Here is a 12,883-nt window from a genome sequence, read left to right as displayed (position 1 = left end):
GTGTACCTCTGGTGCAAATTACTGACCTCTGTCATCATTTTAGGTGGGGGAACTTGCACAATCGGTGGCTGACTAAATACTTTTTTGCCCCACTGTAGACCTACTCTTTACTTTTAAGATTAGGTTTAAAATGTTCCTATTTATAAAGTTAGGGCTGGATCTGGTGACCCTGAATGCTCGTTTAGTTAGGCTGCAAAAGACCGAGGCTGCTAGGAGCTTCCCATAATGCTTTGCGGCGTTCTTCTTGACATTTTGTTTAGTTTTTTTGTTTGCATTTACATACCAGTCTGCATTTAATCATTAGTTATTATTAATCTGTTTCTCTTCCACAGACTGTTTTTTCTCCTATCTCCCTCCCCTCACCCCCTTCCATTCACTGCAAATGGTGGCTCCCTGACCCTGGCTCTGCTGCTGGTTTCTTCCTGTTAAACAGTAGTTTTTCCTTCCCACTGTCTCCAGTGCTTGCACATAGTGGTTGTCTAATTGTTGGGGTCATCTCTCTATTATTGTTGGGTCTTGAGATGACGATTGTCGTGATTTGGTGCTGTAGAAATAAAACTGAATTGAACTGATTTGATTGATAGACAATATTAGTGTAAAATACACAACCAATTAACTGTGGGAATCATTGGCTTTCATTACAAGTAAGAAAACTCCTGCAAAATTATTATTGTGATGGTGATTTTTTTTTTAAAAAGCCATGCATTTTGGGATCAAAGAATATAAAAAGCTTATATCTTGGTATATTTAGCTGTCATCTCTCCTGTTGTTATGACCACATTTCACCTCACTGTCATATTAGTTTATCTGATTTGTTTTCTCTTGAGGTGGACTTTCGATAAATCTTGGTCCTTTGTCTAAGCTTTACATTTTGCATGTGCAAGTGCCATACATCTTCCCCACTGATCTCTGATGCCTGCTGAATACAAATGCTCTCATCTCTCTCTGTCTCGCACACACCTGCGGGAGCAAACACGCCCATGCTGACATCTCCTACTGCTTCAGGCTCCTGATGTATCCACAGCCTTTTCTCATAAGGTGTCACCTCTCTCTTATCCATTTATTCATTGTCTTTCTAATACAGAGGAATCCAAAACTGTTTGATAGCTCTGGTGTGGGTAGAAAGAATCAGGGCAATGGACATTAATTAATTATACATGGATTCATTTGACATAATCTGCTGTCTGTATAGTTATGTAAATCTTTAAATTATCAAAGGAGACCTCTTGGATTTTCATTTCGGGTGGCATAGACAGTGAAATGTTCTCATTTTTGGGGTCCAGTTCATTGCAGTTCTTTCTACACTGTAATTAAAAGCGATTACACGGTCTGGCTCTTCACAATGCCACAAATTTTATTACCACCCTTGGAGCCTATCATGGTCTGTGCAGCATCTGTATTGGAAGGGTTGGACCTAACTGATGCCTTTTCTGTGGTGGGATCAATTTTAAAAATGTCCAGGCCATTAAACCATACAGGGGATTTCACATAAATGTGAACTATCAGACCTGTTTCTGAAAAATCGTGACCTCCGGGGCACAGCCACATACACTTTAAAACAAGACAGAGTGCCCCCACTAATCTATAGACCCACAAATCACACGATGCCACGTTGTGCCACCTGAGAAATACGCTTCCCTCTGATGCCTGGTACCTTTTGTCTGTTAATGGAGCTGAGAGATGAGGCATCTCACTGAGATCTCCCACTTGGTAGCACAAGCAATCATTTTGGAGCAGCTGCAGATGATGACTGCAGAAAGTGAACTGTTTAGCCCATTAAATGGGCCAGTTTTCTTCACAATCATTATATGATCAGAATATGATTTATGTCTCCAAAGAGACAAACTAACATGTTGTCTGTTTTAAAATGTCAAATTCATTTTGGTGACTTGGCAGCTTTGCTGAGTTTCCAACTAACAAGTATTTTTACATCGTGTCATTTAACAAAGCATTATGTAAAAGATAAATTGGTAACTTGCTAGGTAAGCTCATTAAAGTTTTATTCAAATAAAATTCAGGTGGTTAGGACCCAGCCACAACCTTTGGTGATGTAAAATCAAAAAACCGAACCCAACATGAAAAAGTGCCGAAAACTGCAGTTCCTCCACTGGCCACACGAGGCTCTCTCCAAAAGCAGGTCAACCCCACAGACTCCCATGCTAAAATGACCAACTTTAGCTTTGAAACTAGCATGTTTGTACCCTGGTATATAAAAGATTTGAGTAGAAAGTAGGCTAATTTGGCCATTCAAGAATTTTTTGAGTATTTTATTAGCCTGTTATGTAGGACTAAGTAATTAAGTCTTTGTTTTGCATATTAATGCAACTTGCTAACCACATTTGCTAGCATTAACTAAAAACTAATAACCCTCCTTTTCAAGTACTGTCAAGTCTGTTTTTAAAAGAAATAAATAAATGAATAAAAAATAATAATCCTGAGGACACAAATACTTTTTCAAAATATCAAAGGTCTTGGTCTCTGTGTAGCTAAAAAGTGATGTTTGGGAACTAAAAATCTCATTTGTAATAAAAAAAAAAATGTTTACACTCCAGCATGAATTATACAAAAAAGCTATTATTGCCTGCTTTTGATCAAGTGTCTTTGAATGAACTGAGTATTGCCATCTTGGAAAGGAGACAAAGGTTAACTCATCGGAATACAGGAGAAAAATAAACAGCTTATACTAAATTTCACCTGACAGTTAATTCTATCTAATCACCATCAAAGCAGGGCATGAAATAAAACATTTACAGAGCAGCTTTTATTCGTTTTGCATTTCTTTGACGGACCTGCCAAAGACATGTCAGCTTCAGCCTCGACTGTCCTCCATCTTCGAATAAGTGAAAAGTTGTCATTCTAAATTGAGAAAGGTCCACATGTGGCATCCGTGTGTTGAGCGTTTGCAGCCTGCGGTGTCAAAATTTAACAGGCAATCACATTTCTTCTTCACACCCGACTAACTGCGAGCTTTTGAAATGGTCAGAGGAGAGGCTGATAATTACACTCACTCTTCCTGGATCGGCTCGTAAGTGAGGGCGAACAGCTGGGGAGTCGAGATGTGAGGAAGGAAGAAGACAGAGCAGATGATGTGTTGTAGTCAGAGGACAATTCTGATTTAGTGCAACAGTCTGATTTTCACAGGTTTGTAACACGGTGCTAAAAGAAAGTGGTGAAAATAAACAGCAAAATTGCCATAACAGCTATGGTTGGACATGTTGCAAATAAATCAGTAATATTTAGAAGTAAAACTGAAAGTAAAGTGTCTGAAAGGTTCAGGTTTAAGAAGTCGCATCAAGTAATACTTTAGACAAGGTAGTGGTGTGTGATGCTCAGTTAATACCAGGTTTTCTGTTTTAGTTCATTTTTAGTGAGTTTAACACAGGGGTGAGGCATGGACGCTAGTTTTTATGGAAAAACAATGAATGACTGTGTTCTTAATGACTCAGACACAGACTGAATGAAACTGAATTATGCTAAAGTATAATGAAATCATCGGTGTATGAAGAGATCAGTCTCCTCTGAGGGTGTCTGGCCTAAGGCACCCAAGTGACCTGAAAACTGATTTGCTCACAGTTTGCAGTAAGTCCAGAAAATATGGTGAATGTTTCGAATTCTGAGTAGTTTTTTTTTTCTTTCTGTTTTTTAGTGACGGCAGCATCCAACAGGATTATTGTGACTACAGGGAGTCAGCACCTTGAAAACACAGAACATGAAAGTTTAGTGATGAACCCTGGAAACTAACACATATGACATATTTTCAGATAAGGTTATTTATATTTTTCTAGTTTGCAACATGAACTTTCTTGCTGACAGTTAGCTGAGAAGACTGGTACAATGCTCGTGTCTGAGTGTTAATTACTGTTCGAACAATCATTAGCTTAGCGTCAACAATGGAAGCAGGAGTCACAGCCATCCTGGCTCTAGATACACATTAGATCTTAAACTTAACATTTGACACAAGCTTCAGTGTATGAACATAAAGCCGACAACACAAAATAACAGTGAAAATTAGCTCAAGGATCGGAGGTCATCATGTACAGGTAGAAATGGAGGCTGCCTTTGTTACCTGATGAACATCAGGGTCTGGCTGCTGGGCTGGGGTCAGGATAGACTCAGCTTTAATGTGACTCTGGGTCCTTGGCTAGCTTTGCCCTAACATCTATTCAGATGTTTGCAAAGAGTCAAAGTTGTGTTAGCAACATAATGCAGTTGCTTGTGTCCTGGACACAGTCTGCATATCACCAAAGCGCTCTTATGCTTTTGTGTAATGAACATAAAAGTAATTTCTACATCTCTTTAGAATAATGTTAAGAAAGTAAAGTCCAATAAAGTAGGATTTAGTATATTTAGGCTTGTTGTTACTTGCCATAAAATGAAAAGAAAAAATGACATAGTTAGCAACAGACAGGAATGTGGACAATTACACATGTTTTGTAGTTTTTCCTCTAAAGACCCCTACAGTCGATTCCAACAATTCATACTTTAATCTCCTCTTGGTTGTCTGATTTAAAATTTAGTGTAGTGCTGTTCAGAGGCAAAACTACAAAAAGCGGTTGGTTAGATTCATTCTTGAACTCCCTGCACACGTGTGAGTATAATTTATTTGCCAAAAAGGAAAAAGAGAACACACAATAAATATAAAAAAAGACTGGTGGTGTTATTGTTTCCAACTTCTGTTTCAATCCTGCAATGATATTTGAAATGTCTGTGAATTCTTTTGGGCTCTATGTGTAGTACAAATGTGATGTAGTGATAGTCCTAATGCTATCAACTTCTTACTCTTTGAAAGTGATGTTAATATTTTTATTCTTAAAGTATGGCTCCCAAATATTGAAAAGAAGTAAATAACTGAAATAAAGATATACGAGACGGTTAATAACACCATAATGAATGCAATTTGAGGAGATGCATGTTAAACATTGACTGTCAGTCACACTTGCGTACCAACTGTAAAATTCCACGGTGATTCACTATGCTTACATTGTGGGTCATATGTTGTCAGACCAATTAAACACCATTTGTCCTTTTCTCCACAGATAACACACAAACCATTTTCCTGGTCTGTTGCCCCCAATTTCTCCTACAAGGCTCTTCCATCACAGCTTGCTAATACCCATGCACTACTGCATTTAGGCAGAGCAGCAGGGGGGGGGCGACTCATATCCCCGCCTGCTTCCCTTCTCCCGGGCAGGGTGATGATCTGTAAAGAGAGTCATTAAGACGTAATTTGTGACTGTGACGTGCACACACACACATTGCCTGAAGAATGCTATCCATCACCTGAAGCTCTATTCCACACTGTGGAAAAGGAATGATGTAGAGGCCTGCTGCTTCTCTCTCTGACCTTTGACCTCCATGATGTGTGCGCCTGAGCACAACCGCACAAAAATACACACTTTAAATTAAAACAGCGAATAGTCGTGTGCTGATAGGTAACATCCGATCCACAGAGGATTTGGAGAACTCTGAGAACAGACAAAGGCTCTTACTCTTCTCTTGCGATACTTTACCCATAGTTGAAATGTTCTCTGGATTTTTGGGGCCTTGTTTTGTTTTGTTTTTTTTAAGTAATTTTGCATTTTCTTGTAGCTGTTTTGAGTCTCTTTAAACAGGTTTTGTAGCATTTTGCTATTTTCTGTAGTTCATTTGTCATTTTTTCTGTTTGCGCTATTTTGGTATCTCTGTAGTAATTTACCCTTTTAGGCTGTTTCTTTTGTTGTTGTTGTTATTTGTTTATTTATTTATTGTATTTGATTTGTATGTTTTTATAGTTGTTTGGTGACCATTTGTATCTTTGTAGTTGTGGTATGCAGTGTTGGTCAAGTTACTTGAAAATAGTAATTATTTACTAATTACTCCTCCAAGAAGGTAATCCTTTCACTTTACTAATTACTTATTTTCAAAAGCAATTAGTTACTTTTTAAAAACATGATATACAACCTGAACAAAGCAACAGACCTTTAAGCCCAATTCAATTTTTTCTGCATAATCCATCATATAAAATTTAATCAATTGAAAAAGTCTCTTTTAAAAAAAACATGTTTTATTAGTTTTAATCTTTTAACTTTATGCACATTGAATTAAGCAAAAATATAATTATATGCAACAGTGTCTGACTGGAAGAAATGTGTTTAACATTTAAACCTATTTTCTGTATATTCCAGCATATAAAATAAAACAAAGCTTTGTGTGTTTACACTCACTCTTTCAAACAGATGCAAGTAAAACAGCAAAAACTAAATCAAATCAAAGACTCAGCAGCACTGAGTCCTGCCGCTCTTAAATCTATTGTCACCTGTTTAGCAAGAGGTTTTCCCAGTGCCACAGCGGTCATGTCAGAGGGAGGATCCGGGGTTTTTTCTGTGAATTTCACATTCCTGTGGCAGCGAGCTCGGTGCTTGCTCAGATTTAAAGTTTCATTTTTCGTCGTACAAAGAAGTTTTCTTCCCACGCAGAGTGTACAGTGAACGCTAATGTTTTTGTCACTTTTTATGTAATCAAACTCAGTAAGGTCAGTACGTCCATGCTTTAAATGCTGCATGGTCGTACTCGCTCCCACACTTCGTTTTATCCATTGTTGATCTGCACACATCTGTTGCCTCCACGGGCGTCGCACACTCGTACGTTATTGTCATGAGACACTCACAAACAAAATCACGACGGTTTAGTAACACTGTAATGTAGTGTGCTTACGGGAAAGTAACAGTAATCTAATTACTTTTTTTGCAATAGTAATCCCTTACTTTACTCGTTACTTGAATTAAAGTAATTGGATTACAGTAACAGATTACTTTAACATGTTACTGCCCATCTCTGGTGGTATGTGCTTGTAGTTCTTTTGTATAATTTTATTTTCGTTTTGTAGTCATTTTGTACCTCTTTGTAGTAATTTGTTTTTATTTTGTAATTTGTAGGTTTTTGTTGTTGTTTTATTACCTTTCCCCCCTTTTTAGACACTTTCACTTGTTTTATTTGTTTGTTTTTTGCATAATTTCGAGTTTCATTTCGTATCAATTTGCAGTTGTTTGGGTCCTCTTGAAGTCATTTTGTGTGTTTGTGTTTTCCATTCTTTCCAGTAATTTTGCTTTTGTTGTAGTTGTTTGAGCCTTTGTAGTTTTCTATAATTCTGTCTTCTGCTACTTTTACGCTTTTTTAATTTTCTGATCTTTTGCCTCTTTGTAACCAAATAATTAGATCAGAATGGTTATTTGTTTTGTTTCATTTTGTAGTAACTTTGTATATTTGTATATAATTGAGTTAGTTATTCTGTTGTTTTGGATCCCATTTTGCATGCCCTTTGTAGTGGTTTTTTTTTTTTTTTGCTCTTTGCTTGTTTTTAGTCAATGTGAATGCCTTTGTAATTTCTACAATTTTGTTTCGTTTGATCTTTCCAGTAACTTTGCTTGTTCCTTTAGTTTTTCTGATCATTATGCTTATTTAAAAATTGATTTCCAACCTTTTGTAGTTTATTTGTTCTTTTTGTAGTAACTGTCTTTGTAATTTTGTCCGTCACTTGGTTTGTTCTTGAAGTTGTTATCTTTATAGTCACTTTGTCTGTTTGTTGTTGTTTTGTGGTTGCTTTGTGGTCATTCTGCATATATTTGCAGTCAGTGTTTGTAGTGGTTTGAGTCATTTTCTAATGTGAAGTGTGAACAATAACATTCATCAGAGGCACAGGGTTCAGAGGCCCAATTACAGGTTTGAAGCCCAGAAGACCTCGTTCCTGATGCAAACGTCCTTGAGATTTCCACTAATGCTTCCTTTTTTGGCCTGCTACTGTTTCTGACCTCCATCATGAAAGTCACACATGCTTAATATATTCAAAAATGCTGGTACCTAATTACACTTTATGCATAATGAGGAGGGTGGGTGCGATGAAAGGCCAGAGTCGGAACCATTTCAGGAAAAATAATTCATGCCGTCTGCTTGTTGACTCATTCTGTTCTACCACAATAACTCCAGCCCCCACCCCAATGATGGCTAATTGTTCAAGATGTGCTATCAGAGGGGTAGGAGAGAGGTCTGGGTGTTACCAGGCGGTGGCCTCTCTTCTGCTCGTCTTTGATGAAGGGTTCTTTTGTTGGAAATGTAATTCCTTCGCCCGCATGGTTGTTTTCATTGTATTCAAGAGCTTCCCTTAACGACGCCCAACGTTGCAGCTTGCCAACCTCTTCCACTACGTTTCTATGGTAACAAGTAAGAGTGAGTGCGTCTGGGAGATGACTGATTGTGTTTGTGTGTGTTTATTACGGTGATGTGGCTTATTTTTACATAATGAATCAATTATTGAGGCTGTGCAGCAAGCTCGTCTGAATAATTGCAAACCAAAAAAAGAAACAAAAAACCTTCTACACATAACATGTAATGCGTACTTCCTTGGAAAAGGTGCAACACTGTGTTGTAACACTCTGTATGTGTGTGGACGGGAGACAATGTATAATGGGACATCCAACTGATATCATTCGCCTGCCAATCTGCACCCTGCTCGCCAAACCCAGCCTCCATAATTGCTTTATTGAGGCGAGTCATGGCAGCTACAGTGTCTCTATTTATACACAGCCCACAGTATAGATGAAAGTACTCTACCGCCCCCTGCTGCCCAATGCAGGCCTTGCATTCCAGTAAAACGAGGGTTCATGGACACGAAGTAGTAAAATCCTAAAGACAAAGAAATGTAGAACAGATGTCACTGTAGTAAATTCTCAAATACTAATAATGCTTAAAAATGCTAATAATAAAAAACTTAATAATCATCAAGAAAATCCACACAGACAAATCAGTTTTGTTTTAATTTAATTTCACATAATATGTGACTAAATGATTTGGTCATGTGAGACAGGCTGACATCTGTCGATGTTTGTCTATGTTTTGTCTTTAATTAAGATGTGAAGAGGGGTAACTAAGACTTATCCCCACTGCTATGAGAAGAGAGTCTGGATTGCTGTTTAAAGGCTTAATTATTAACCCATCCATAAACAAAGGGGAAGCTTCACCATAGAAACAGAGAGAAAAAGCAAAAACACAAATTATACAGTACTGAATAAATATCGCATCAGTACTGTATAATTTCTTTCTATAGTTCTAATCATTAGCTGCTCAAATGAAAACTCACAGTGTCAGTATCAAACAACAATCAGTGCATCTGTAACAATAACAAGATAAATATAGATTTCAGTGTTGGGGAGGGTTTGCGAAGAGAAAACTACTCCCCCTTGTGGTCAGTGATTAAACTACATCCGTTCATGATTCCTACTAGATTGCCTGAAATTTACAAGAGTGTCTTTGAATTTAATTATTCCTTCTTTTATTTTCTTATTGAACAGCAGACTAGGGACTGAGGGGCTGATGGCTTTAATGCAGGAGTCCTCAAATATGTAAAGAACATCTTCAAACTGGAAACTGAAAACACCACAGATCTGATTTATTAGGTATTTATCCGACAGCCCCACCTCATGGTAAAATATCTTATGAACTCTTAAGATTGATTGCTAAAACTCAAACAAAGTTTTCAGTTTCTGGATGGCTTTCTGGACTCCTGAGGTCACCTTGGAACGTTGCTGCTCAGTCAACGATATTTGCATGAGGTCAGTTTCTACAACATACCTGACAGATAAGTCAGTGCCCGCAAAGCATCTGCCCAACTCCTTCTTGTGAAATGTTTTGATGTATCTGAATATGTAAGAGTCAACCCAGATATCATCCTGACCTTCCGGAGAGACTCCACACGCCACTGCGGGACCTTCAGTATATCTCTCCAAGGTTTTTGAGACATCTTTAAATTCAGTCTGGAGCTTACTTCTCACTGCTGAGCTGCTTGGATTCTTCAAACAGCCCATGCTGCTCTGGTGAGACCCCAAATCACCCTCTCTTCTAATCTCTGTGGCTGAAATCTTGCCTGCTCTGGGATGTTTTTGTGAGGCACTGTCATTATAAGGCTCTGTTGTTGATATTGCGATATACTGGTTGAGGAAGGCCCGATAAGGAAGATGCTTTGATTTCCTTCTCGACCACTTGTATGTGGTTGGCCTTTCTTTGTTCTGTTGGCTGACCTTCCAGTTTGTCCTTTCCATTGATGCGTGCTTTCAAAATCCTCCCTGGAGCCAAACTCTCAGAGGAAACTTTTTGCCTCAAGGAGGTATTTTGAGTCTTTGAGAGATGTCTTTGGATTTCATTTGCCTTACCTGGGCTCTGTGTTGATAATGTTGATAAGCTGCTTGCGGGTTCCCTCTTAGAGCTGCTGTGGCTTACAGAGTCGACATACTTGTGATGAGATATTAACCTCGTATTATGACCAGTTTCTCTTGGGTTAATACCAGCAGTTTGGACTAGGCCTGCAGATTGAAGCTCATCGGCTCTGCGAATGAGGTCCCCTTTTAGGGCTTGGACAGCTGCAAAAGGCCCCTCAATGAAGACTTTCCTCTCCTGGGGCACAGGACGAAAACGCAGCGATCTGTGAGCTGACCGCAGGCTCTCAATCACCAAGTCCCGATTTCCGCCGAATATAGAAAGATCAACCGTAGCGCTTGGGACGTAGAAAAACACCTGCACCACAGAAACGTGCTTGAATTAGAAACTTTTATTTTGCAATCAAAAGCTTGTCAAAAGCAAGTGACTTAAGTAGGCATGGTGTTTTAAAATCACACCGATACTTACATCTGTGCTGAAGGGAAACACAGTGAGGACGAAGTCTTCAGGAAACTGGCTGTCTGTCATAATATGCTGCTTCTTTTCCACCACCCTCGCTGCATCTGCCAAAAGTTAGCACAGTTCTGCTGTGGTCTCTACCCAGGTCACTGTTATAATGATGCCTCATGAACCTACAAAGCTAGCACACTTTTTTTTGTCACTCAGAGTGCACAGAGCTTGACTCGACTCATTATCTACCAGTCTAATGTTAGCTTTTATATAACAGTACATCACTTTGATAATATCAGATTAATCCATTCATTAGTTAGGCACACATCCAAGCTGCAGATCATACAAAAATCAAATGTTTCATTCATACATTACCCTTTCCACTCAGCATAATGTAAAAGTGGTTCTCAGGGGAAACTGAAATTGGTTCCCGTGGGTACCAATTATAGTGAAAAATAGCAGATATGTTTGACAATGACGAAACAGTTTGTGTAAGCCCTTTAGGTATTTGCAATTCCACATGGATAAGGTGGCCTTAGTTTGTGTCTGTCATTTATTATTACATTCACAGAGCTCCGGAAATATGTCTCCTATTTAAAAAAAAACAGAATATGTTCAAACTCATAAAGCAGACTGTATTGTCTGACTAAGGTAACTGGAACACTGCACCAATCAGGGAGCACTATTTTAATTTCTAATAATCCCATTGTACAATAAACAATACACCCAGCTTTAGAGTTAAACAGCAGGCTGTATGTTATGCAGCAATGATAATGTGTCTGAACTGAAATAAACTTCATATTTTGATAGAAGACAGTACATACAGATTCAACTGTACGTTGTTTTTAGGCCTTTATTGTAGTAAAATATCTGTATACATGAGTGTTGTCACAACACTATGAAGTTTTAAGATGTTGTTTGCTACACTGTTTTTTATTTTAGAACTGTGAACACAAAAATCATAAATTGAAGAAAACAGACTGCTTTTCTTTTCTTTTTCTATTTTTTGAAGAGTTGGGCCGAATCTAAAGTGCTTCAGAGACAGGCACATTTACATGCGGTGACTTATTGTGAAAAGTAAAAATCACAGTAAGCGGTCATTAAAAAGTGTTCATTGTTTACAAACTGATGAGTCATCTCATAAATCATCATACAGCCTGTATAGGCTGAAAGTGTCGGCGATACTGGCCCTGCATGGGTTTACTTGGAAACGGACTGAAATCAAAATTTGAAGTATTGCAGTAACATTTAGCTTAAATTAGCGAAGAGTGGACAACTTTTTAGCGCAGCTTTTTGGGCAACTTCATTTAACTCACTGAGCGCTGGAAGAACTGCTCATAAGCAGATTAGCTTTTGTTGGTTGGAAGGGGACACCCTCAAAAACTGCTTGTTGTCATTAATGTATTTATTGAAGGACGCACAGCTTTACACACTATCAGTAGCGACATGTTAGCCTATAGCCTGCCTTTAGCCACCACCTGCTAATTTACCTTCTTCGTTTTCAAAAGTGACAAACGCAACTCCGTCCATGTTGGTGGGATATTTGACCTTTTCGACGTCTCCTCCATCACTCTTCCGGGTGCTTTGGAAGTGAATGGTCAGCTTATCAGTTATCCTGCCGGGGGGCAACACATTGGGAACACCGGAGACAACCACCGTCCTGCTGTTCTCCCAGGAGTCGGTCTCCATTACCGTTTTGTTATGCTACATTAGCACTGAAGCGTCGACATAACGGTTAGATACTCCCGCGTTTTTAGGCCACACTAAACACGCCTGTCATTAATATGTAACCACTAAACCAGTTTTCTGTTAGTTTCACTTTCACTCGTTAATTCCATAGTGTTCATAATGCAGTAACGAACTTTGCCCACTAGGTGTCTCTGTTTCACTACATCCCAGGCTGAGAGGAGCGTTCGTTCAAAATGGCTCATTTATGCAGCTGGAAATGAGGCTGCAGAGCAGAGCAAACATCTCCGCAGTGCCCAAAAGGCACAGATACAAACCTCATGGCAACATCTTCCACAGAGTTGCCTCATCTGTTGCTCTTCTCTCCCATACCGAAGCGACATCTTGCTCCCAAGGAAACATTTCAATTAGACCTTGAAATTGCTGACTGCAGCTAACTAGTGGAAAAAGTCAACACTTGTGGTGCAAACATTTATTAGAATCTAATTTTTAAAAAATGAAAGAAAAGAAGAAGAAAAGCCACGCCATACACAGAACACCTCTCATGAGTCACACAAACAGA

At 38.7% G+C, this 12,883-nt stretch overlaps 1 protein-coding gene across 1 annotated transcript; it reads right to left on the bottom strand.

Annotated features, from left to right (window-relative positions):
* Positions 1–9,400: 9,400 nt before the first annotated feature.
* On the bottom strand, positions 9,401–12,737 carry LOC102198913 (uncharacterized). The gene is made up of 3 exons (XM_005739867.1): positions 12,126–12,737; positions 10,654–10,748; positions 9,401–10,542 (listed from the first exon to the last, which is right to left on the bottom strand). The coding sequence occupies exons 1-3, from the start codon at positions 12,322–12,324 to the stop codon at positions 9,928–9,930; spliced, it is 909 nt and encodes a 302-aa protein (XP_005739924.1). The 5' UTR covers positions 12,325–12,737; the 3' UTR covers positions 9,401–9,927.
* Between the last annotated feature and the right edge of the window lie 146 nt (positions 12,738–12,883).

Source organism: Pundamilia nyererei, unplaced genomic scaffold (assembly GCF_000239375.1).
Source record: "Pundamilia nyererei isolate P.nyererei 1_Seehausen unplaced genomic scaffold, PunNye1.0 scaffold00094, whole genome shotgun sequence".
Taxonomy (NCBI): domain Eukaryota; kingdom Metazoa; phylum Chordata; class Actinopteri; order Cichliformes; family Cichlidae; genus Pundamilia; species Pundamilia nyererei.
This window is presented reverse-complemented; position numbering and strand designations above follow the sequence as displayed.

What these genes read in the sequence shown, in the direction of transcription:
- LOC102198913 (XM_005739867.1), bottom strand. Translation starts at nt 12,324, where the DNA reads ATGGAGACCGACTCCTGGGAGAACAGCAGGACGGTGGTTGTCTCCGGT. An exon ending in CACTTTTGAAAACGAAGAAG is followed by an intron (nt 10,749 to 12,125) that starts GTAAATTAGCAG and finishes AACTTTTGGCAG; the next exon opens with ATGCAGCGAGGGTGGTGGAA. An exon ending in TGTTTCCCTTCAGCACAGAT is followed by an intron (nt 10,543 to 10,653) that starts GTAAGTATCGGT and finishes TCTGTGGTGCAG; the next exon opens with GTGTTTTTCTACGTCCCAAG.